A 27,165-nucleotide genomic window follows, 5' to 3' on the forward strand; every position below is an offset into this window, starting at 1 on the left:
CAGGACAAGAGGGAATGGCCTCAAGCTCTGCCAGGGGAGATTTAGGCTGGACATTAGGAAAAAATTTTTCACAGAAAAGGTGATTGGGCACTGGAACAGGCTGCCCAGGGAGGTGGTTGAGTCACCTTCCCTGGAGGTGTTTAAGGCACGGGTGGACGAGGTGCTAAGGGGCATGGTTTAGTGTTTGATAGGAATGGTTGGACTCGATGATCCGGTGAGTCCCTTCCAACCTGGTTGTTCTATGATTCTATGAAATGGTTCACTTTTACAAATTCTTAAGGGATTTAAAAGTAAACTAAAGGAAAATTTAGTAGTAGCATTTCTTCTAAATCCAAAGTTCCAGTGAAAAGTGAAAACACTGAAAATAAAACAGTGGGGCAGCCATAGCAAAAACTATTTCAGTTAAATCAAATCAGCTAAAATGGTAATCTTATGAAGCAAGTCAGCCTGACCAAAGCAATAAACTTATTTCTTAAATGTGTGAAGTGCCTGTGGTTAGTCACTGCTTATGATACAGGTCAGAAGCAGTTTAACTAATGATATAATAGGTCTGTAAAATTTTCTCTAATAGATTTGCATAGCTCACTGGTCCTTTTTGCATGATAGCATGCCTGCATGAAAATGTGTGAACTTTCTAGGCATTTCTAGCAGTCTGGAGTGTAACCCAGAGTAACTGAACCCAGAAGGATGAGCAAAACAAAAATATATCATGGCATTGAATGACTTGAGACCTTTGTTCCTCTGAAGAAAAATAGAAGAGAGGCAAGAAGCTGGCATGCTGCCTCTTATTATGTGAAATTTCAAATCTGAAAAAGGTACATCAGAAGTAGAGTAAAATAGACTTCACTGCATTTTTATGCTGTTAACTTTGAATACAGAATTTATATAAATAGTTGAGCAACAGTCCATTAAAAAAGTTCCTCACTGGCTTTCCAGACACATGTAATTTAAACATTTAACCCATGTCCAAATTAGGGGATTTCTTCTAGAAGAAAAAAAAAATGAAAAAGCAGGATAGGATTTCTTTTGAAATTTATACTGGATGTGAAAATTAGATTTACAGTCATATTCAAGGGCAGAGAAATGTCTCCTGGACCTACTGTATATCAAACAAGATGAAAAGGCGTTATCCTAATATGTTGCTAGACTTGACAAAATTGGAATGACATGATACTTTGATCACTGCAGATGACTTATAAGAACCTTGCTGAAAATCTTGTTCTTCATTTGATTGGAGTTCTCATTGTGTGAAATAAGAAGAGTCTATTAGTATGTTTAAAAATGTCTGTTAAACAACTCTTTACCGTATAAATAGCTTCCAGAGTCTCTAATGTAATTAAATGTCTTTTTGTCTTACAGTTCTGATCTGCATTCTTAAACAAGCTTTGCTGTGTGACTGCAGTAACATTCAATAATGAGTGGTGCAGCTTTGGGTCTTGAGATAGTATTTGTCTTTTTTCTGGCCTTATTCCTGCTTCATCGATATGGAGACTTCAAAAAACAGCATAGGCTGGTGATCATAGCAACATTATTGGCTTGGTATCTCTGCTTTCTTATTGTATTTATACTGCCTCTGGATGTCAGCACGGTAAGAACCTTACGGGATTTTCTGCTTAATTGCCTAAAATGTGTATGGTAATTCTTTTTAATCATAATTGCAAAAAACAATATATTAAACAGCAAATAAATTTTCCAAATAGTATCTTACTACATTAAATACTTCTTTTTCTGTGGTAGCATCTGTGTTTACAATAATAGTATTTTTTGTTGATCTCATAGAATCATAGAATGGTTTGTATTGGAAGGGACATTAAAGATCATCCAGTTCCAACCCCTGTGCCATGTGCAAGAACACCTTACAGTAGATCAGGTTGCTCAAAGCCTCATCCAGTCTGGCTCTGAATATCTCTAGGGATGGGGCTTCCATGACTACTTTTGACAACCTGTTCCAGTGCCTTACCACCCTCACAGTAGAAAATTTCTTCCTAGTATTTAATCTAAATCTCTCCTCTTTAAGCTTAAATCTGTTACCCCTAACCCTGTCCCTGAAATCCCTGAAAAAGAGCCCCTCCCTATCTTTCCTGAAGGCCCCTTTTTAAGTACCGGAAGGCTACTATAAAGTCTCTGGAGCTTTCTGTTCTCTAAGCTAAACAACCCGAACTCTCTCAGCTTGTCTTTGCATGGGAGGTGCTCCAGCCCTGTGATCATCTTCATGGCTCTCCTCTAACAGATCCATGTCCCTACGGTGCTGAAGGTTCCAGAATTATCTCATCGGATAAGAAATCTATTTTAAATGCTTCAAAATGTCATTATTTGTTTATAACATTTTTTTAATCTGTTTAAGCAACACTAACCACTTTTGGTTTTCTACTTACTTATCCTGCAGATTGCATGTTATTTTGAGGATTTATTAGTATAATTACTCCCAAATGTAAACCTGGAGTACAGGAAATGTCTTAAAAATGGGACTTACTATTTTCTTATAAACATTGTAGTTTTATCTGTTCACTGATATAAAATTAATTGTCTTTTAGACTATATATAATCGGTGCAAACTTGCTGTTAACTCCAGCCCTGCAGAAAGTAATGGCTCTTACGTTACTCTTGCTCCAAGGTATCACACGTGTTTTCTTCTTTGCACTGTTTTTAAAAAAAGTATTTTATTATTTTCTTTTTTTTTAATTTAAATTATATGAATGTACTGTGTTTTTAAAACTAGTAAACAAGCGTTACCTATATGATATAACATTTGGAGATCGTAAGCATATAGGAGGGACAGGAAAGTGGTGGGATAAATACATCTTTGTTGGTGGGTAGTAATTTATCACAGACTCACAGAACCATTTACATTAGAAAAGACTTTTTAAGATCATCAAGTCGAATGGTAAACCAAGTCCACTACTAAAGCATGTCCCTGAGCACCACTTTTCCATGTCAGCTCCAAGCAGCTTTCCAGCCACCCTTCCACAAGTCTATAGCTTTATGTGGAGTTGTGACCCAAGTGCAGGACCTGACACTGAGTCTTGGTGAGCAAGAGCTCTCTGTTCAGCCAGGCCAGTCTTCTTCCTGGCCAGCTTTTCTTCTGATACTTGGGGGCAGACTGTTCCTGTGCCTTTAAGACTTCTTGAAAAATGCCCAGTGCTCTTGGAGTTCTTTGTCCTTCAGGGCTGCCTCCCAAAGGACTTTGTCAACCAGGTTCCTAAACAGGCCCTCTGGAAGTCCAAGGTGGCCATTCTGCTGACCCCAGTCCACACTTCTCCAAGAATCAAAAACTCCGTCTTTTCAAGGTCACTGTGCTCAAAACGGCCTCCAGTCATCACTTCACCCACAAGTCCTTCTCTGTTAGTAAACAAGTCCAGCAGGACACCTTCCTTTTTTAGCTCACTTGCCAACTGTGTCAGGAAGTTATTTTCCACACACTCCGCAAACCCCTAGACTGTTTCCTCTCCACTGTGTTGTATTTCCAGCAGACATCTGGTAGATTTAATTTCCTCAGAAGGACAAGGACTTGTAATTGTGAGGGTTCTCCCACCAGCTTGTAGAACTGTACAGTAGTTCTAACTGATTACTTAAATATTCCTTTTTTTTTCCTTTTTTTAAATATCATGCTAGATTTATTCTGTTTTGTTGTTGAAGCAATGGAACTAAGCTTTTTGAGCAACCATAATTTTGTATTAGGAGAAGCATTGATGCATGGTTATCTTTCCTTCACAATCTTAAAGGCTTTAGACCTGAAAATCTAATTTTATACCTTATGGATTAATCTAGGTGGCTTGTCTTAATATATAACCAGCATATCCAATTGCTTATTAAAATTGCGCATATATGTAGTAGTCAGAGTTTTTGAAATTTACTATATTCTACCGAGTTTAACGAAGTGTGCTCACTGTTTTCTGGAAGGAAGTAATCCCTAAAATATGGGGAATGTAGATGAAGATGCCTTCCATGGCTGCTCATTCTTTAGCCTCCATTGGCTATTTCCATATCTTGTAGATGCATGCAGTGTAGTTACCTGTAAAATGGTTAGGAGCATTTAAGATGCCAGTTGATATGTACATCCAAAGTATTTTCAATTTTGTTGCTATCCAGATGTTGTATAACTGTGAAGAACAGCAAAATGCCAGACACCTTGACACAACATTGTACCCTTTATGTAAGATGTATGTTAATTTTAAAAAGCGTATGTTAATTAAACAGTTAGCTAAATTCACAGTTTTAAAACTGTTCAGTAGCCTTTCAGTTTACTTACAGTTTCAGAACGTGCTGATGGATGTTTTGCTGTAGTATATGACTTGAGTATATCAAATAGAAATACCAGCTTAATTAGTAAGTGAACAGATAGGGTATTGGTGCAACTCAGATCTTAAAACTTTATTTGAAAACTTTAATCACACTACCTATCATTCTGTGGTAATTTGATAATTTTGAAAACATTTAAGCTGTGTACATAAAAACTCAGGCTTGACTAGTTTGGCTCTGGAAAACACCAATTATTTCTCAATAGATACTGCATTCTCAATGGACTGCATTGCCCCTTGAGTCACCATTGTCTCAGTACCAAGACACCTGAAGCTTCTCAGTGTGAATGGACACTTTCTTTTGCTTTCTTTTTACTAAAAGGCTCCCATAGCTTTTCTGGTCTTCTGAAGCTAACTGCGCCTGTCAGAAAGTCATTGACTCGACAAACCACAGTTTATATAAGCCTGACTATATCCAGCTGGGTGACAGATGAAACAACTAAGCTAAGTAGGCTAGGTAGTAGAGATAGGTGATGGGATCCCTGGGTATTTTCTAAAATCCTGCTGCACTAACTGAAGTTGAATCATCTTGTGTCTGCTGAAATATGTTTTCTTTGTATGAGGAAAGTATTTCAAGCCTAAGAAGGAAAATTGTAACCTGAAATTCCTTAATTGCTTATTTCTCTTTAGTCTTTGAACTACTGTTTGGTTTTGGTTTGTTTTTTTTTTCTCTCTGAGAAAACAAAACTGTCTTGTCCAGATGTGTTATTTGCAATGAGGAGAATGAAAAATATTTTCAAGTGGTGATAAGGTTTCTTTTCTTTAGACATGGTTGATGATTAACTACTTACTCAAATAGTAGTGCATTACTTCTATGCTGTTTTCAAAGATCTTTCTAGATAGGGGAATTTACGGAAAGTGGTTTTTATACTCTTGATCCTGCAAGTAACAATAAGCCTCTTTATGTTGTTACAGCAAGCAAAAATGTTTTAAACCATGGAGTTATATTCCTAGTGGAATTATGCCAATTTTCTGGCGTGTTGTGTATTGGACATCACAGTTTTTAACATGGTAAGTAAGGGAAAACCATATGACAAAAACTATGATATAGATGTTATTTTTAGGTGTAACATCTTAACAGTTATAATATACTCTTCAAGAATGTATCACTATGCCCCAAAGCTACCTAATAATGTGTTATGTGCCAGCAGTGGAACTTCTCCAGTAAATACTGTACTAAATAGAGCATACATTTTTTTAACTCCTTTTCAGGTGGCAGCCTTTTACTCTTGGTTTGCTTTTATAGTTGAAACTGGGCAACTTACACACAGAGGTGTTTATGGATAGATTGTCTGAAAAAAGTGAGTTTAGGCAACAGAACAACCATTAAAAGGTTGGTTGATTTTTTGAGTAATATATTTAAGTTATTTGGTTTTATTGGATATACTATATAAAGCGATAGATGGAGCTACAGCAAACAAATTGTCTGTGCTTTTGGCTTAGCCAAATATGTGGTTTCTGATCAAACTGTCATCAAATAATTATTTTTGTAGCTTAGCTAAGAGTGTCAGGGTTTGTAGTGAGTTCTCTGTTAACACAGATTTTTCATATTAAGGGCAGCTTGTTTAAGGTTTGCCATTAGACCAGTACATCTAATGAAAACATTTAACTAGCTAGTTTTGTTAGAAGTCTGGGAGTCTTTAGCTTAAGCACCACTGTCTCAGTACCTGCCACTGCCAAACTACTTGGATTTTTTTTGGCTGATGTGGTTTGGTTTTGTTTTGCTTTCCTCCTAGGATTCTGCTGCCTTTCATGCAGTCATATGCTAGGTCAGGAGGGTTCTCCATTACAGGAAAGATTAAAACTGCATTGATTGAGAATGCAATCTACTACGGCACCTACTTGCTGATTTTTGGAGCATTTTTAATATATGTGGCTGTAAACCCAAACTTCAATTTACAGTGGTAAGTATAATGTCGTAAGCACTTGCATGAGTTCTTAAGAGGTTGTAACAGGTAATCTCTTCTGTACATGAAATGGGTATTCTTTAAAAAAGAGTATTAATTGATCTGATTTTTGTTAGACAGTTAGAAAGTTTGATAACCTTTTTATGAAAAGGGATTTTTCACTCTCCATAGAGATTTCTTTTGTTTTTCTGGTTTTGGAATGTAGGGCAGAGGAATTCTCTTATGTTTGTAATGTGTTTGGTTTTTTTCTCTTTACAAATGCATTTGCAAAGTTGGCACAGGAACTTTCTGTGTTTTCAAAACAATGCCTTTCAAAAAGTCTGTGTATTTCCTGTGTAGTGCTTCTGTCTTCTGTAGATTCTATGTAAAAGCCATAAGATAGGTTAAAATAATGGTATTTGTAACATTTCTAGTGTTCTTCTATACTGGACACAGTAGTAAACACTTTCATGTAGTGCCTAGTTACTTTGAACTTCTGAATACAAACCCTGGGCTCTGAGTCTATTGCTTATAGTGACTTCCACTAGCATGTTTTGACCTTACTTTCAATAAATTTTCTAAGTCCATGTTGTTTCCTAAAGGAACATAAAACATGTCCCTGAGCACCACATCTGCATGTCTGCAAGGATGGTGATTCAGCTGCTTTCCCAGGCAACGTGTTCCAAAGCTTGACAACCATTTTGGTGAAGACATTTCAGTACCCAATATCTGATTTCCAACCTAAACCTCCCCTGGCACAACTTGAGGCGATTTCCTCTCATCCTATTACATGTGACCAAAACTCACCTCAGTACAACCTCCCTTCAGTTAGCTATAGAGAGTGATAAGGTCTCCACTCAACTTCTTTTACTTCAAACTAAATAACCCCAGCTCCCGCAGGTGCTCCTTATAAGACTTGTGCTTCAGATGCTTCACCAGCTTTGTTACCCTTCTCCAGACATGCTTCAGCACCTCAATGTCTCTCTTGTAGTGAGGGGCCCAAAACTGAACACAGGATTTGAGGTGCAGCCTCACCAGAGCTGAGTACAGGGGGACAATCACTTCCGTGGTCCTACTCGCTGCACTGTTCCTGATATAAGCCAGAACACTGTTGGCATTTCTGGCACACTGCTGGCTCACTACCAACACCACCAGGTCTTTTTCCTCCGGGCAGCTTTCCAGCCACTCTTCCCCAAGCCTGTAGCACTTCATAACATCGTCAAGTGCAGGACTACAAGGTTACTTCCTTGTGGGTGGGTAGGACGATGTTGTTTGTTTGGTTTTAGTTTTTATTTCTGCTCCTGTTTTTTTTTCCTTAGGAGTCAACTACAGACTATTGGAATAGCTGCTGCAAACACATGGGGTCTCTTTCTTCTTGTCTTGCTTTTGGGTTATGGTTTGGTGGAAATACCCCGTTCTCACTGGAATGGGGCAAAGAGGGGTTATCTACTCATGAAGACCTATTTCAAAGCTGCCAAACTGATGACTGAAAAAGCAGATGCAGAGGAGAATTTAGAGGATATTATGGAGGTAAGTAACTAGCTTTCTCTGTAACATTAGTGAAGGCTGCTGTTAATTATCTGTGAATTTCCATCTGTTGGACAGATGTGAAGAAATTGGCAACTTGATAGCTATGGCAGCTCAGTAGCTGTTATTTATTGGTTTTATTGTTTTATTGACCCTTCGGGAATAATATTGATCACTAGTGAATAATATCGATCATTAGTGAATAATATCGATCACTAATGAAAATATACAGTATGAGTGTTTCACTAGTGTTCATGCAAATTGTGTATGTCTGCTTTTATGCTCAGCTCCCAGTGTATTCGTGGAATCCTGAGAAGAGTTTCCAACTTGGATTTGTGGGGCCATGCTATGTGACTTTTGAGAAGAGAATATATAGATCATTGTTTTTTTCAAAGAGTTTCTTTTGAGACTGTGTTTGTTGTTATTTGTGAGTGAGCGATAGAGTCTAATGTAATTCAAGAATAGAGTGGAAATGCCACCCATTGAATAGCTATTGACTGCTCCACTGGTCTGACGCCATGGCTTGGAAGTAATACTTCTGAAGAGTTGTAGGGTAGGGTGGTAACTTCTATGATATGTCAGTGTTAAACAATAGTAGAATCTTCATTCTTCAGTAGTAGCGTTTTGAAGAAATTGCTAAAATCATCTTGGTGGGACATAACTACAAAACTTACTAGAAAGTGAGCAACAAGAAGTTTGTTTACCAGTTGAGCACTTAGAATAGACCAGAGCAGACAGAATAGAATATTTCAGTTAGAAGGGACCTACAATGATGATGTAGTCCAACTACCTGACCACTTGACCAAAAGTTAAAGTAGATTATTAAGGATATTGTCCAAATGCCTGGAGAGGGAGGTGCTGATCCCTTCTTCCTGGTGTACAGTGGATGGACTCATAGGAGTGGTTCAAAGCTGTGCCAGGGGAGGTTCAGACTGGACATGAGGAAACATTTCTTTACCATGGTGGTGGTCAAACATTGTAACGGGCTTCCTGGAGAGATGGTCTATGCGCCAAGCCTGTCGGTGTTTCAGAGGCATTTAGGCAATGCCCTTAATAACATTGCTTTTAAGCTCTGATGGTTATCTTTTTCATCGGGAGGTATGGAACTCTTACCTGACCCTGTAAAATTTTTTAATCTATTTTACATAATGTAACAACGCTTTGTTTTTTTTCCTCAACAGGAAGTCCGTAAAGTAAGTGAGAGTATCAAGTATAACCACCCCTTGAGAAAATGTGTTGATACAATACTGAAAAAGGTAACAAGCTGGTCATCTTCAGCCATAATTGTTCGGTTAGGAGGGGGTGCTTCTGCTGAATACTTGCACATTTTCTTTTCCCCTTAACTTAAAATCTCTAATTGACATCTTCTGAGTTTCTGAACAGACAGACTTTGAGTTGAAATTCTTCATGGAGTGCTTTCTTATGATGTATATAATTATCCGCTGTATTTTGATGCATGTAATATTTCAGAAACAGAAAAATCTATGCTCAGATCGAGCTTTTCAGTTGCGTGAAATGCCCCAAACATTTACAAATAATTACCAAGTGCACTTGCTACTCCCTCATCTTCTAGTTAATTTTCCCTTTTTCTTCCAGTGTCCTACTGAGTACCAGGAAAGAATGGGTAGGAACATGGACGATTATGAAGATTTTGATGAAAGACAGAACAGTTATCCAAGTGAAAAAAGTTTGGTCAAACTTCACAAGCAGGTATGTCAGTAAATAAGGGAATGTTTATGTAATGACACTAAATGCTGAATGTAGTGGGTGTGGGGATTGCTACTTTACAGAAACTTTTCTCAGTGAAAGAAAACATAGAAGTTTAATATTGGAAGTGATGTCCAGATCAAATACTTGAATGTGTACAAAAATGTTCTTATTGCTTTGTATCTTGACAGTGTTTTAACTGTCTGTGAGTAAGGCTAAGGCTTGTAATGCTTGAAAGTGCATTCTAAAGAAGAAAGTCTAGTTAAACTTTGGTATTCACTAAGATGCAAAAAAAAGTGGTATTTTGAAAAAAAGTAGGCTGTTATTGCTACAGATAGACTGTGATAACAGAGGTACAAAACTTGGGAATCAATTATATTGTCCTCTTATGATTTATACGTTTAGAGAATTAACTGACTGAATCATAGAATCACCAGACTGCTTCTGTGAGTATACAGAATTAATCTTTCAGATTCTGTAATGTAGACATTTTTAAGGGATTTTGCAAGGCTTTTCTCTCATTTCTTGAAACAAGCATGATCTAACCATAATTTCTTGGAATTTATTATAGGTAATCTATTCAGTACAGAGGCATCGTCGTACACAGGTCCAATGGCAAATTCTTTTAGAACAGGCGTTTTACCTAGAAGATGTGGCAAAAAATGAAACCAGTGCAACACGACAGTTTGTTCATACCTTTCATTCCCAGGAACCAGAGAATAAAATTATTCAATATTTCTACACACCAACTGTTGGTAAGTGTTATCATGCAGATTTTGAATATGTAAAGGAGTAAAATGGTATCATTTTGTACAAAGAGCCAATTGTTTTATATAAAATGTTCAGTTACGGTAGAGGGAAGCAGGTGTACATCTTACTGCATTTATGTAGTGGAATAGTTATCAGCTATTGATTTATGCTCTTGACAATAAGCTAAATTTTTTTACAAATTTAATGGCAGTCACATGTTATAATAGCAACAGTGAACCTTGAAGCCTTGTAAGAAGGCACCTAGGCCCCTCTCCTCCAAATCTCTTTGCAAAATCTGCCTCCCAAATCCCACACAGTTTTTGCAAGTTGTGCATGTGATTCCTTTGAACTGAGTGAGACCTGTAGGCATTGGAAAAGCACTGAAATAAAGTGTATGACCCCACAGATTCCAGTTAAGGGTGTGTATGCCAGAAGTTCATATCAGCCTTTTTGTGAGGGAGTTACCGTTTCTAGTTGTGTCATTTTCATAACCCATTCTGGATGTGTGTGTGTTTTGTTTTTTTTTTTAGAGTGGTACTGGGAGTGTCTTCTACGACCGTGGTTTTACAGGGTGCTTGCAGTTGTTCTAGCCACGTTCTCTGTAATTGTTGTGTGGTCAGAGTGCACATTTTTCAGCACAAGGCCGGTTTTATCGCTATTTGCAGTTTTCATACAGCTGGCAGAAAAGACATATAATTATATATACATAGAGGTAAGTTTGAGATAATCACTGAAAAAAGTCTTTTCAGGTAAGCTGTTGTTACGGTGGTAGTAGACCATGCTGATTTAAAAATAAGTATCAAATAAGTCTTTAATGTACACAATACCAAACTTTGTTTTTGTGGAGGGAGTCTGCTTTTGCCACTTACTACAATGTTGCAATATAAAGTGAAAGTGTGACCAGTTGAGCTGAATATCATGTGTAGAGTGATTTGTGAAACCTTAGCTTTGGTGTTCAGACTTCATGTTTGATTAACCATGTGTGACCTCTCTTTCATAAACAAAAATTTGCTGCTGACCAGAAATCCAGTCACAGGCATAGCTAGCATATATATGCACAAATTTATCTCTAAAGGAACTGAGCTGAAAAATTCCAGTATACTAGCAAAATAGGTTGAGTTGGAAGCACTTGTTTTTATCAGTTCTTGTGGGGAGAAATGTAAAATCAGTCATAGTAATTATCAAGGCAATTACAGCAATTTCATTTGCAAAACAAAAGGAAGTGAAATAAATGTTCCTAGGGTCAGTTATGTTAGCTTATATGAAGTGCAGAATGTTACAGGTATCATTCTCAATTTCAGTGAGTTAAAAAACATTGTGAAATTCTTCTCAGATCTGCTGTTATTGTCCCATATCAAAATGAAAAATGAGCCTGCAGTCAACCTGTTTCATGCACAAGTATGTCCTGAATGCATTATAACTCTTAAGGGAGTTCTAGATTTAAACAACTTTTGTTTTTCCCCCAGATGGCCTGTTTCCTTACCATCTTTTTCCTAAGCATCTGTGTTTACTCTACTGTCTTCAGGATACGTGTATTTAACTATTATTACTTAGCTTCACATCATCAGACAGATGCCTACAGTCTCCTTTTCAGTGGCATGTGAGTATGAGGCATATATTTTGCAGTTTTTCTGTCAAGTAGTGAACTGAGAATGTCCATTCATATTCATGTTTCATTCATATTCTTTTATTTATAATCATGGGTTTAAATCCTAATGAGCTGTATGTTATTATTCTGTAATATATATATTCTTAATGTTTGTAGTTCAATAAATTTGTAGTGCAATAAATTGTTTTCAATGCTGTTGTCCCTTGCATAACCTTGTAGGTTATTTTGCCGTCTTACTCCACCATTATGCTTGAACTTTTTGGGCTTGACCCATATGGATGCAACAATCTCTCACCAAAAAACTCAGCCAACTGCTTATACATCTGTAAGTACAAACAATGTGGGTTTGAGGCTTTGGTAAGGTTTGGAGAATAGGTAAAATATTTTTAAATACTTCTTACAATAAGATCCAGATATTCAAATCTTTTCACTAGTATTAAACAAGGTAGAAACACAGACAAAGAGTTTGATAATATTAGATTGCTAGCTAGATTGCTAGAAGTCATCAATAGCTCAGTTTTTCAGTTTCGGTCTCTATCCTAAGAAAATGAAGTATGCTGAAGAGTTCAGACTGCTCTTCACTTCCTAATACCTTTGTCTTCCACTGTCATTAGTGTATGGGACATCTTTATCCATTTGGAGCAAACCTAACTTGCCACTGAAAAGCAGTGAGTTTGGTTCTACTGAATAACTGATTTCTGTTGGGCCACAAGGTACATCTCTCATCTTTGTTGTTAGCAGGTAGATTCTTAGTGTTGTCCAGAGACTACTTTCGTAGCAGATGGAAAGACTAACCAGACTTAAACTGGTTTTGGATTAGGCATGACAAGATGATCTAGCATCTTAGAAACATCAAAGTGGGATACACCGTTAGAAGTGGCCTTTGTATCAGGGCGTTCTGGGTAAACTGAGTCAGATATGTGATGGTAGTACTTAATTGTGTTTTAGTAACTGTAAAGGATTGTGTGATTGTCTGTTGTGGGCTGAAAACAGTAAGATGGTGCAGTCTTTGTGTATAGACATAGAATATACTGGATTAGAGCTTGTTCTTATGGATTTTTTTTTTCAGATAATGGGATCTATGAGAGTGCTGTCCTTCATTGCAGATGGATTCTATATATACTACCCAATGCTTGTTGTCATTCTCTGTATTGCCACATACTTTAGGTAAGTAATTTACAAGGTGTTTCTTCACATTAATGGTACTAGTTTCAGCAGTCGGGAAGAGATTGACTTCTTCCAGCAGTTGAGTTGTGAGATGTTAATGAAAATGCAAAACTTAAACCAATACATTGCTATTTATATATGTTAAATATGTAAATTTTAAGAATATCAACTGTATTAACTCGTAACAGAGCTCGGAGAGGGGGTGTCCCTGTTAAACTTCATTCCTAGATTTTGAGATCTGATTTTTCAGTACTTAGAGGAGGTTTATAAGAAAGATATGGACACGCATTTTAGCAGGGTCTGTTGCAATAGCAGAAGGGGGAATGGTTTTAAATTGAAAGAGGGTTGATTCAGTCTGGATATTGGTATCAGACAGTGAGGGTGGTGAAACACTGAGCAGGTTGCCCAGAGGGGTGGTAGATGCTTTGTTTCTGGAAACATTCAAGGCCAAGTTTCACAGCTTGCTCACAGCCCTGTGAAATCTAATTGAGGATGTCCCTGCTCACTGTTACAGTGGTAGGATTAGGTGACCTTTACAAGTCCCTTCCAACTCAAACCATTCTATGATTCTTTGTTCTGTTCTGAAATTTCTAATAGACTCATAACAAATTTCTGAACCATTACCAGACTTCAGTTTGAAAGCATAGTGGTATAAATAGTTTGATCTTGTTTCTCTAAACCACATTTTTTAAGGCTGTAAAGGTAATTGCAGACAGTAGTGTTATATGCCTGCTTTATCCTTGTGTTTCAAAATGTGTGCTTTTAACCATTGTAAGGGATGAGATACCTTCAGACTGACGTTTCTTGGCTACATTTATATTCAGTTCTTGAGTTTTGCATTACCATTCAGTCAGACACAATGTTTTGAGTCACGTAGAATGTAGCTACACACCTTGAATGTCCCTTAATACCCTGTGTGTATCCATAGATAGTAAGACAACGAGGACTCAGTCCTAGGTTTTCCCTGCTTACCTTTAGGTTAGGTGACAAAAATGTTGGGGGAGCCAAAAAAAAGCCCCATGAAAAGCAAGCAGGAAAGCTAATGATAAAAAATAATTCATGTGACTTCTTGTCCACAATGATCCTGGGTCTTGAATGCCAGGTTGAAATGGAAGAAAAGAAACTCAAGGAGAGGAAGTTACTTTGTATGAACTTCAGTGTCCTTTAATAATTTAAATACATGCAAAACTCAATGTTTAATTAAAATCTTTTCAAGGAAGGCCGTCTTCCTTGCTTAGTACAGTAGTCTTAAAGTTCAGATAGTATAGGAAAAAACGTTTTCAGTGTAAATATACAGTGAAGCCAACTTTGAACATGATATTGTTGCCCCAATCTGGAGAGACGAATACAATGGCAAAACCAGCAGTTGGGTTCTCTGGAGTGAAGTTGAAAAGGTGAAAGTGGTTTCATGCTATCTAGTTCCAGGACAAGCTTAAAAAGATAAAGCAAGCTTGTTATCTGACCGCTGCAATGGCAGCCAGCATTGTTACAGCTGAAGAGTATGCCACACATTTCTCTTGAGATGAGGGTGTCTTATCTATGTTATTACTGTTTGAAATCAAAATAGGCAGAATTTGGATAGTAATTGTTTTCTGACAAAGAATAATCAAGGACATAGCATAGGTATAAATTCTCTTATATATGAGAACATTTCAAGCAATTGTCTTAAATAGTTTCCACTATTTTTAGACTATAAACAATTTTGTCTCACTGTTTGAATAGCATTATTTCATCGCTTTCGGTTGAATGCGTCACTGTTCTGAATTTTCTGATTTCTCTGCTAGTATAATGATCTGTCTTTTCTTCTACATTTTTTTTTACTTTAATTGTCCATACATTTATAAATAATTCATTTTACGTTTTGCAGTGTAGTCTAAATTACTCATTGTAGATTTACTAAGGGAATTGCTACTCCTTCTGCTTTTACCAGCTTAGGAACACGTTGTCTGAATCTTTTGGGATTCCAGCAGTTCATGGGGGATAGCGAAATGACCTCTGATTTGATTGATGAAGGAAAAGAGCTAATCAGAAGAGGTAAGCTAGGTCCTCTAGTCTACTCTTCGTAGAAAATATAATATGTTGTATTAAACTTGTCTAAAGTGTTGCTCAAAAAATGAAGCATATAGCTTGTCAATATTTTGAAAACTGTACGGAGGCATCCTCCTGCACACAGTGCAATAGACTTAGAGCGTTGTGGTTGCAATATAAATAGCGCTTGACTTTGTTGACATCTAAAGTGAAGTATCACCTTTACTCACCCAGTATTTGAATTTTAGATGTTTCTAAATATTTTGCAGTTCCTTTAAGTGGTACTCCTCTGAAGTTGTTTCTGTCTGGTAGTATTCCAACAGGTGCTTCTGTAATCTGTCATAAAGGATAGTTAATACTTAAGTTGTTTTTATCATCAACAAATTCACTTTAATGTTTATTTGTGTACACATGTTGATTGAGCTTCCCAAATTCTGTAATTTCCTTTAGGACTTTTTGCTGTTTCAGTTGACTGCTGTGTTTTATTGTGCAAAGCATGCTGTTCCTTAGAGCTGTAATTATCTGTAAAAACCTCTCTGTTGGAGAGGTTTTTAATTGTTTTTACGTTAATTTTTATTGAAAACATTTCTTGAAATTTGTTAAAAGCTGTTGTGGTTCTTTGTTGCATCTTGAAAGTTCACGGACTCATTCTGGGATGCAGAGTGAGACAACTTTATTCTGAGCCCCACTCCTTTTGTATTCTTCTGGATACAAATCATGTAATAACTCTAAAACTTACGTCCAGTCAGAATTGTTAGCATATACCTGTAAACCAAACAACTAACAGATTATGTGCTGATTATGCACCTGTTTACTGCTAACTTAAGGTAATGTTTTGATAATTTATTACTGCTGTCAACAGGCAAGGCAAAAGCTGGGGATTAGGTATTTTGAAACACTTAACTAAACAATGTCACAATGCTCTATGCACTTCCTTGTGTGTACTGAATTCTTGCTTTCTCATACCACAGTTTTGTTTTGTCAAGCCTAACAGCGTCCTTCTCCCAGGACCACTCTCGCTTCATTGACATATTTGAGCTAGCTTTGGAAACTCCCACAGTTCTTGAGTAAATTATTTTTTTATTTATAGAGAAAAGAAAACGACAAAGGCAGGAAGAAGGTGAAAACAGAAGAAGGGTATGAGAATCTTTTAACTAATTATAATATTAATATAATACATTATCTGAGGATTTGCAGTTACTATTTAATTCAGTACAATCTACTTCACAAAAAAAAATGTCCCATATAATAGGTAGAACCAGTTTAACCTTGCAGAATAGTCTTGGCTGAGGGTGGAAAAATGTACATTTTGATTTTAAACCATAAGAGGGCGATAGTGGTCACACTGTTAGAACGTTTGCATTACTACGTGTGCTGTGGGAACTGTGTATACGAGTATTTCTAACAAGCATTAGCAAAAGGTCCTGATTTCTAAGATGCAGAATAATCTGAAGTGACTTCTTACCAGTGTCTTCTGTTGATACTGCTTTGTTTGAAATAACCACAGTTGCAGTGTTGGAGTATTCTCTGAAATGGGGACTGTATGCTCCTGCCAAACTTACCTGTTGCTTTGTGTGTTCATTGAAAAGTAAGTTTTTAGTCCAGAGAGGAAATTACATTTAAGATTACCACTGAGTAATAAACAGAATGTTTGATTCAAGTAATCCTTTGAATACATATTGAATTGAAAAAAATCTGTGGAGGTACTCGATCTGAATAAACAGCAATCCAGGCAGCTTAATTTTAAGCAGCTTCCATTATGTATAGCTTTAGGTTTTCATCAATTTATAACATTTGGAATTTAGTTTAGAAATACACAAACAAGGGGAAAAATTGAAAAGATGCATGGAAAAAATGAACTGGCCAGGGGAAAAATTCTGTCTGCAGAAAGGCAATATAATATTGGGACTAAAAACCTGTTGCTTTTCAAGCTCAGGGATGTTTCTGTTCTAGATGACAGCCAATAGTGCATAGACCTTTCTTCTGATCCTCTCCCCCTCGTCTCACTTTGCACTGGTGAGACCGCACCTCGAATCCTGTGTTCAGTCCTGGGCCCCTCACCACAAGAAGGATGTTGAGGCTCTGGAGTGTGTCCAGAGAAGAGCAATGAAGCTGGTGAAAGGGCTGGAGAACAGGCCTTATGAGGAATGGCTGAGGGAACTGGGGTTGTTTAGCCTGGAGAAGAGCAGGCTTAGGGGAGACCTTACAGGAAGAGGGCTCTCTACAACTACCTGAAAGGAGGTTGTAGAGAGGAGGGTGCTGGCCTCTTCTCCCACGTGACAGGTGATAGGATGAGGGGGAATGGCCTCATGCTGTGCTAGAGGAGGTCCAGAGTGGATATTAGAAAAAAAAATTCACAGAAAAGGTCATCAGGCACCAGCAGAGGCTGCCCAGGGAGGTGGTTGAGTAACTGTCCCTGGAGGTGTTTAAAAGACGGGTAGGCGAGGTGCTCAGGGACACGGTTTAGTGGCAAATAGGAATGGTTGGACTCAATGATCCAAAAGGTCTTTTCCATCCTGGTGATTCTATGATTTGATGATTCATCATTTTAGAACTTACAGTGAAGCCAAACAGTATCAAATGCTTGATGTGTATAGTATAAACTGGAGTGATCTGACATTAAGCCACAGTTGTAGTTCATCAGCAAACTTGATTTCAGACGTTACCTGTTATTTTGAGTCTGTGTTAAATAGAGTAGCACATCCATTCTTGAAACTTTGGAGGTTTCTAATATTATCTTTTTCTGGATCATGATTAAGTGCTTGATCCTTCTGCATCTTAGAACTATAATGTATGACATAAATTAGCAGAGTATTTTGAGAATACCGATTCCTGCTGCTCCATAATCTGAGATCTAGGTGTGAATCTAAAACATATTAAAGTTATTGGAGCAATTGGAAAAATTTGTATTGACATATAAAGTTTTCTTCTAATAAAAGGAGAAGTTTTCTTCTTTAATATTTCATTATTATTCTAAAACATGATAGGATATAAACACAACAAAACAACAAGCATAGTAAACATGGTACAGATATGTGTTGTGTACTATCTGCATGTGGTTATTTTACCATTCTACCACTAGATGGAAGCAGAAATTAAAAAAAAGCAAGTTTCTTGCCATAGCTTTGAGCAGTTGTGTTAACTTTTTGCACGGATTTAACACGCAGTCTGTTTTCTGCAAGGTTTTTTTCTAAAGAATTATGATAGTAACTGGTTCAGTGAAGGGAGGTACATTGAGTTTAGAACAAAACAAAAATTCTTAAAGTGTCAAGATACTGAACAGGAGCATTTTCAAAGTATTGTTTTCATGACCTGATGTGATTGACAAAAAAAAGTGACCCACAGTTGCAGGTCTGGAATATTTCTTGATCCGATGTATGCCTTTGTTGTGTTACTTTTTTCTCACACTTTGTTTTCTTCTTTTGCCTTTTTTCCAGGAGTGGAAGGAACGGTATGGAAATAGAGATGATTCCACTAGAAACAGAGCTGTCCACACAGACCCGAAAGAATCCAGCTTCTCAGAGACCAATACCAGTAGACGTAAGCTTTGTGGGTTTTGAGGGGATTCTATTTTGGTTTATTATTTTAATATCTTGTCTGCACAACACTGCCTGTGTGAGTAGCTTCAAATAGATTCCTTTTTGTTTTAGATGATGTGCTGATATGTTCTTCTTTGTGACACAGTGCCATCTTGCCCATTAGAAATACCTAAAAAGAATGCTGTTTCTTCCTGTCTGTAGTACTTCAGCTGGTTGAACCTGGAGATTCTAGATAGTCTGGATAGTCTGGATAGATCTAGTTACTAGATCCTCTTATCAGCCATAAATCATTATATAGATTGCAATTTCAGTAGCAGTTGTCAACAAGGAGACTTTGTTGACCTATGTCTTGAAGTTGGGAGTTTTAAATCTTAGAATTTACCTCTCTACTTGCTAGTCAACTCTTTCCAACTGAAATAATGGAATGACCAGGTAGATGACCAACAAATGTAAAGCCAGTAAAATATCACACTAGTGTATACATGTTCATTTAATGACACGTTAGCAAAAAGCTTGTTTGTGGTTGCTCTAAACTTCCAAAAAGTTTATTTGTCACGGTGTTAATTATTTTAATACATATTATGTGCTCTTGTAAGCTAACAAGAAATAAGAAATTAAAACAAAAAAAGAAGAAAAAATGGGGAGGAGCAGGGAAGATTTGAACATGCATTTGAGACAACTCCGGTAGATATCCGCCTCCTCTTTGCAAAGTTGGAAACTCAGATTTTAAGTGGTAGACTAACTGAAATTCTATGAAATTATAATTTAATGTTAACCATGTGATTATGTAGCATTCCAACATCAAAACGAGCTCTAGGTATTTGCCTAGAGAAGGTGACAGTGAACTGCAAAAAAACCTATTCATTAATTAGTGAGATTGCTTCTTTAAAAACAAACAAAACCAAACATAAACCCTCCAGCTAGCATAGTTAGAGGAAAACTGGGAAGAAAAATTGATGATCAATGGATTTAGAAGTAAAATCTATGTATAACTGCTTATTTTCTTTGAGTCTTTGCAAACTAGATCTGATCCTACTTGAAAGGAAAAAGAAAAATAGTAGTTACAAAGATAAAATGCTACACATTTCAGAATGTAGCCTGATTTGGTTTAATATTGAATCTCCTCCAAATCACTTGTACTTTGGATAAGATACTAGCAAATTACTATTATGGTCTTCTAAGTCTGATGTCCCCACACACCCTGAGGTGTTCATAAAATAAATGCCTTTTCTTCCTTTTACCTATTCAGCACTATCAAAGTATACCCGATCAAATGGTAGGACTGAAAGAGACAGAATAGAACTTCTCCAGGATGCAGAACCTTTGGATTTTAATGCAGACTCAATTAATGATGACCCTCTTGAATCAGACTCAGGAAGGTGAGAAGTCTTTGGTGTTATTTACAATTAAAAGATACTAATGTCTTCTGTCTTGTGACCTATGACAGCTACATCAGATGGCTTTATAAAAATAGTTTTGTGAACAGAATTTGTCATCTCACCTAGCTCTTTTTTTTCTGCCTCCCCTGTGGTGTGATATTTGTTTCAAAACCAGTTGAAACCTGAAGGTTTTTAAGTTGAATATAAGTTTGTATATTTGCATAATCTGAAAAATATTGCATGAAAAAGCAGAAATGAAAGAACTGTAGGACCATCTGGAAATGCACAAGGTATGGTTTTCTCCAATTTCCTACAAGATTTTAGAAAGCCAGCTTATATTTCTGGCATAAAAAGCATCATAAAGGGCTGCAAGAAATAAAAGTGAGTATTACGGGACCAGTAGTTGCTGGAATACACCTGGGGATCACATCTTGGAACTACTGGAGTGAATTAAAATCTGAATTTACTGAACAAAAAGTCCCAGACTGCACAGTGTAGCTCTGTCTATAATAGAGAGTTCTGTGATTCCATGAGTGTGACAGCAACACCACATTTCCTCAGTCTTGAAATAGTGTCTTGCATAACTTCTAAGCTTTGCTCGTGTTTAAGAAATAACTAATGTGTTTATGGGTGCTTTTTTAATCTAGGTATTTATGATGTAGAACCTTTTGGTGATAAATAATTTCAGATTTCCTTATAAAAAGTTACAGTTTACATTAGTTTTATTGCTAAAAGTAGGATACCCAATCCAATTAAAAAAAAAAAATCATAAATGCCTTCAGCCAACTTCTAGCTACAACATCAACAAATAAATGTCAGTTCAAAAACATGCAAAGAGTGACTTGAATGACACTGTCAGGTTTTACAAATTGATTCAGGAATGTTAGTTTGTGTCAACAACTAACTTGTATAGTCTCATGTCACCACGTTTCATAATTTGGTTCTTCTCAAGCCCAGGAGTTTTAAGAGGAACTAGCCTAGCAGTTCTGTCAGCTGTTGACTTCTGTACATTGTGAAAGGGATAATAGTCTACAAAAATAGGAATATGCATATAAAATTTTTCTGGAGCAACCGTTTTTCAGGTACAATATCTGAAGTATTCTGGCACCTATATGGACTTTGCAAAGTGGAACATTCTGAACTTTTTCTGTAAAAATAAAATGTGGAGCCACAGAGGTTAGTTGAGCTGTACAGTAACAACTGGCATCTCATTTCGTAGAGGTAATAAATCAAGAATAATTGCATATGCAATTTGAATTCAATTAAAAATAGCCTGTTTAACACTGATTTTTAAAACTAGCTTCTGCAATAGTTACAAGAGTCTAGGAAAATAAGAGCAATAGAGACACTAGGTTCTGGGCTATATGTCTCTTCAGGTTTTTGTAAGTAACATGGAGAGGAAGTAAACTGTGCTTGCATTGAAGCTTATTTATGCTTTTAAAATGCTTTTAAAGTATGGTTGACCAACAATTTGTGAAGCTTCTTTTTTTCTCACAGAGCCATTTGATTTCATTATCTTTGATAGTGTACTTCTTCTAGGAATAGCCAGTGAGATGTTCTGTTAATTGCCCGAACTATTGTTGGATACTGTTGTTTTGGGGGCTTAGGGAGGTTTGGAGGGGAGGGGGGTTTGTTGTTGTTTTAAAGAAAAAAGTCGCGTTCAGCAAAACCAAAATCTTTCCTTTGTATCAGGGAACAAAGTTCTTTAAGACTCCCAGTACTCATACCAGTTTTTCTTGGTCACATGAGGTTTAATTTAGTGACTGCCTATTAACTCCTCATGGAAATAGTAATTCAATAGAACTTCTGATCCTATGGTTCATTGAGAGTTAAGAAGTACGAGTGCAGTAATGGGTCTTTATTTTACTGTTTCCTGTGATTCTTTTTTGTATTTAAAATTGATTCTGCAGGTACCAGCCTGGTGGGAGATACCTGTCAATGTCTCGAAGCAAAATATTTGATGATGTCTAGGCTCCTCAAGGCTAAAGAAAATTCAGTGGAAATCTATTCCCTACTCATTGTTCGGAAAAGACTGTATTTATGATATATCACTGAAACAGAAAAGAACATTTTCCTTTAATAAAAGAATATGAAGGAACAACTATTCTGGAAATACATCTCTATGATAACTACTACTCATGACAAGAATATAATTCTTCTGTTGTAGAAATTGTTGTGCATCAGTGTGGACTTCTGTATCACAACCAAAAGGGGATAATTATTAATTAAGTTAATAGAGGGTAAACTTCATAAATATACTTAGAGCTCATGTTGAACTGTAACAATGTAAGTTTTAGGAAGAGGATTTTTTTTGAAGGATTTTTTCTGTATTTAACAGGTGCTGTGAGAGCATCTTAATGCATCCAAAGTGCAGTTATATCAGTTGCTATAGGAAAGCTATCCATAATTTTTCTATTTGAAATTTATGCCTAATTCAATATCTGCTAAATTAAGCTAAGGCTTCTTTTGGCTTCAGTGGTCTTTGGATCAGACCTGTGTGAGTAGAAAGATTGCATGGTAGGCTATTCTTCATAAAATTTGCATAAATTTTGGAGCAAAATGTATTGGTCAAGAAAAGCTATATTTTTTTTTCCCAAATATTATATGCAGATAAATTATTTTAGGATGTGTATATAGTTGAAATTGAATGTGGACCTGAGTTTCACTGTCATATGAGCATATGTGCAATAGCAAGAATGCATTATCAAAGATATAATGCCTGCTTAAGATTTTTACAGTTGTAATGGTTTAAAATGGTTTAGGGAGGTGGTTGAGTCACCTTCCCTGGGGGTGTTTGAAAGACAGGTGGGTGAGGTGCTGAGGGGCACAGTTTAGTGATTGATAGGAATGGTTGGACTCAATGATCCAGTGGGTCCTTTCCAACCTAGTGATTCTATGATTCTGTGAAAATCTTGGCACATTAATGGTTCTGTAACTGTAAAAGACACAATGTGAAAATTGAGGTAAATGCTGAAACGTTATAATTTGCACGCACCTCAGGCACGGCTTCAATCTGTAGACTATTTCTTTAAAAGAAGGGAAATACATAGCATGACTAGATAACGAAACACTTCTAATGTCCCAAATGCCCTGATTGCATTATATATCTGTTTTTATGGTGCCTGTATTTTGCATTAAGTTGTTGCAAAAAGAATAATACTTATTCATTTGAATGCCATTCAGAAATGCCAATTATTAACAGTGTAAAAAAGCTTCACATTAATTTCATTGATGTAGGTATATTAACAAACTGTAGCTAGCTGAGTGAGTTCTTAAATGTAATCATAAGGTAAAAGATGTGGTCAAATTCATGATATCTTTGAAAATTTGATTAATTTAAAATGTTACTTTATTGCAGTCTGTTTTAAGCCTTTACCACTTGGAATTTTTTTTGTTATGTGCTTATCACAAAGTTACGTTGAAAACTGAAAGAGAACATCTTCGTGTAATAGTCTTTACCATTAAAAAAAACCAGACATCCCTTGAAGCAGCTAGGAATGAGTTACCCTAAAAAGCAAGTCTTCATCAACGGGATGTTCTACTAATTTTTTAGCGTAGTCTTTTTTTTTTCTGAAGTAATTGTTAATGGGGATCTAATTCTACCTCCTGTGATTTAGTACATTGTGTATACTAACAGTAGTTGTATTTTTAATATATTGATCTGCCTGCTTTAAAAATGAATTGTTACTCTGAAGGAGAAAAAATACTCTATTTGTATAGAAATAATTATATTAATAAATTGACAGACATAAAATGATTGTCAGTTCTGTTCTTAGGTGAATACACTGAACAGCAGCCATGCAAGCTCATGCAATTTCCAGATTACCTGCAACAAGGCACGTTTTTACTTTGGGTATTTTGTGTAGAGCTTGGTCAAAATCTTATGGCTGTGTTAAGGACTGGAAGTTGAGAAAATGAGACTCTTTATTCCAGTAACTTTATTATTTTATTCTTTAGCAACTTTATGTTAGCACTTATTTAATTTATTTTAGATCTGCTTAGAAATGCTATCTTGAATTCAGCCATCTGTGAAAGAGGTTCTGTATGTTCTTGGACATTCCTTTATGTGAACGTTCTTAGACTTAATATTTCTATTTTTAAAATTTTTATTTTCTCATGTAATTGCCCAAAAGTTTATTTGTAAATATCTTTTGCTAAGTGTTGAGATCTTTGTTTAACTCCTGAAATGTCACTGCAAAGGGATCTAATTCATTGCTAATGGGAAAATTATAGAAGGAAAGTTTGTTTTTCTGAATGTTTGTGAAGTATCCTTACGTAGTGTCTACTGACTTCAGAGAGTTGGATTGAGCCTTCTTGGGGCCTGTTTTTTCACCTCAGAAACCAGTGGAATGGCTAAAAAATGAAAATTTCAGTGGAAACTTGGTCAGAATTTTAAATTGAAAAACTATCTAGTGCCTGGCATAAGTCCTCTGTGCAGCTTTCATTGAGATAGAGTAATTTGAGGAGTTCACTGTAGAAATTAATGGCTTTCAGTTGCTAACGTGGAAATTCTGAGCTCATTGAGGTGGGGATCCACTGATCTTGAAGTTGCAGTGAAGTAATGGAGTAAACAATGCCTAATTTTTGAAAGCAGGGGAATTAGAGATCTGAAAATTGCTCAAGAGTTCTCTGGATCGCGCTTAGAGATGCCCAGTGTCCTGTGCTGCCTGTATGCTCAGTCTTTAAGTAGATGATAATTGAAGTCATGTTTCATCCATAGGGTTCCTTGTTGATCAACCATAGTGTTACTCTTACTCTAAGTATGTGCAATTTGTAGGCCAATTAATCTAAAGTGTGCTTTGAAAAGTGATTATGAATTTGTAAGACTAAATCTGAAAGACTTTTGACAAAGAAATGTAGAGTACAACTGTAAAAGAACATTGTAGAAATAAGGGATATGCTCACACATTATTTACTGTGTACTTAAGCTACTCTTACACTAGTAGTTTGGTTACTGCTATTAAAAAATGATCCAGAACTTGCCTGGGGGCTACGTGCCCAAGGGTTTACCCTATGCCGGAGATGTTGTAGATGCCCCATCCCTGGAAACATTCAAGATGAGGTTGGATGGGGCTCTGAGCAGCCTGATGCAGTTGAAGACATCCCTGCTTACTGCAGAAGGGTTGGACTAGATGTCTTTTACAGGTCTCTTCCAACGCAAACTGTCTGTGATTCCCAGCAAGATTGTGGCAACTCTCAATGAGTTCTTTGCTGCTATAGCTCTAGTCCTATCTAGCTTTGATATGTTTAAGCAGTGACTGTACTTCAGGCTAATGGTGTTCTTACATCACATTTGATGCTTTAGATGAGGTGATTTAAAATATAACTGCCTTGCAAACTATGCTTTTGGGAGCTGAATGTTGGTGTATTTATTCTGTCCATGTATTGTCACATCTCTTTGCAGCCGAAGAATATAAATTACGAATTTCTGTATTATTTTGCTTTCTAAATTACTGAGCAGTTAGGGTATGCTTCCATCTCATCATCATTTCTGCAGTTTCCTCTTCAACTGTGAACAGCAAAAAAAACCCCAAACTCCCCCAAAACCAAACAAGTTAAGAACAGAAGTTTGAAATCTTCATGTCAAAGTTTAAAGCAGTGAAAAGAATCTGTGCTAGTTGTAATGAACTTTAGGGATGAAGACAGTAACTACTTTAATAGTGGTATTAGTGCTGGAGTTCTTAAGAAGTATGAATAGCAAAAAGCTCCAGTCAAACTTACTGCTCCTACTAGATTTGTAGTTCTGTTTTTTCCCAGGTGTTTAAGAATACGTATATTCTGATATCCATACTGGAAAATCGTAGGATCATGGATGCTCTGTGCTGTAGGAAAAGTGCAGCTCTTAGCTATGAAGTTAAGTGAGGGAGTCTTCTTATGAGGGAAGATAGAGGATATGCAACTTCTAGTCTGTGCTAATAGTGACACTTTGGGCAAACTGTGATATATTTTATTATTTACAATGTGTTAAGTAACATCAAACTTTTACTACTGTAACTTACACTACTGGAAGAATTGTGGTATATAATCTGCATTTACTTTGCAGTCAATCACTTTTTTAAATAAATTGTGCTTAACAGTATTAATGGGGATGGTGGAAGGCTGCTATCTTTTAAATATTTATTCTTTCTATTTGAAAATATAACCATGACAATGATTTTTACAAATGAAGTATTAAAACAGTGATTACTCAGATTTCCTGTAATTATGGTAATTTGTATTTTATTAAATTTATCTTGGGATACTGTAAATGTTATGTGAAAAATTCAGTATTTTGTTCAAGCTTTTGTTATTGCTGTAATTACTTGCTATATGAGTTACTTGAAATCTTTTGCATTTCAATACCAAACAGAGATCACTTTATGAAGGAAAACTTTTTATGAGTAATCTTAAAGAAATCTAACCTATTAATTCATCTTAATTATTAACAGAAACACTACTTACGGTGTCTCCTAGTTTTAATTTTTTCTTAAAAATTCAGAAAATGGTTATTTTTTTCAGAGCAACTTATTTATGAATCTTGTAAACTTTCTGAAACTTTGACATTCCTTTTTCCTAATGGACTCTGCAGGAATATGTATTGCTTGGTGGCAGTTCTCAAATACTAGCTGTGCCTCTAATTAAGCAGTCTAATCTGAAGCTGAGACACTCCTACACCATTTGATTATGGTAACAGAAACCCAGCATTCCTAGCAAAAAAAAAAAAAAGCACCTTGAACTAGATCCCTTTCTAATACATCAGTTACTGTTGTTGATTATGTTGCTTTATATTTGATAGTCATATGGTAATCCCAGTCAGATTTATTTTTTGTTTCTATTAAAATGCCCTGGAATGTGTCCCTCAGCATGCTTTTATGTGCTTTCATTGTAACTGGGATGCAATAATAATATGCAACTTTAGGTATTTCTTCAGAATAGTGTTGTTATATTCGCCATATCCCTATGAATTATAATAGTTTGAGCAATAGCTTAGCTATCACTGTAGAAATTATCTAGGGTTAGGGTCCGTTAGGGTTAGGGGTAGGGGTAGGCAGTAGGGGTTAGGAGTAGGGTTGTGGTTGTCCAGCCAAGAAAAGAGGAAGCTCCAAGGACGCCTTAGAGCAGCCTTCCTGTACAGAGAAGGGGCTTCAGAAAAGCTGGAAATGGGCTCTTGATCAGGGAGTCCAAAGACAGGATGAGAGAGACTGGTTTTCATCTGAAAGAGTAGAGATTATGATGGGATCTTAAGAAGAAACGTTTCATATGAGGATGGGGAGGCAGTGGCCCAGGTGTCCAGGA

General features: G+C 36.5%; 1 protein-coding gene across 1 annotated transcript; it reads left to right on the top strand.

Annotated features, from left to right (window-relative positions):
- Positions 1–1,359: 1,359 nt before the first annotated feature.
- Positions 1,360–23,644, top strand: LMBRD2 (LMBR1 domain containing 2). The gene is made up of 17 exons (XM_069880103.1): positions 1,360–1,588; positions 2,535–2,614; positions 5,214–5,309; positions 6,035–6,202; positions 7,504–7,714; positions 8,893–8,967; positions 9,308–9,421; positions 9,990–10,173; positions 10,699–10,880; positions 11,635–11,768; positions 11,997–12,102; positions 12,847–12,944; positions 14,875–14,978; positions 16,063–16,109; positions 18,410–18,512; positions 19,761–19,890; positions 21,801–23,644. Exons 1-17 carry the CDS (start codon positions 1,415–1,417, stop codon positions 21,859–21,861), a joined length of 2,067 nt encoding a protein of 688 aa, XP_069736204.1. The 5' UTR covers positions 1,360–1,414; the 3' UTR covers positions 21,862–23,644.
- Positions 23,645–27,165: the final 3,521 nt, after the last annotated feature.

Source organism: Phaenicophaeus curvirostris, chromosome Z (assembly GCF_032191515.1).
Source record: "Phaenicophaeus curvirostris isolate KB17595 chromosome Z, BPBGC_Pcur_1.0, whole genome shotgun sequence".
NCBI lineage: Eukaryota > Metazoa > Chordata > Aves > Cuculiformes > Cuculidae > Phaenicophaeus > Phaenicophaeus curvirostris.

Bases quoted from the DNA above. Each gene is read 5' to 3' on its own strand.
- LMBRD2 (XM_069880103.1), top strand. From the start codon at position 1,415: ATGAGTGGTGCAGCTTTGGGTCTTGAGATAGTATTTGTCTTTTTTCTG. The intron at 7,715-8,892 runs GTAAGTAACTAG...TTTCCTCAACAG, and splicing joins ATTTAGAGGATATTATGGAG to GAAGTCCGTAAAGTAAGTGA. The intron at 12,945-14,874 runs GTAAGTAATTTA...TGCTTTTACCAG, and splicing joins TGTATTGCCACATACTTTAG to CTTAGGAACACGTTGTCTGA.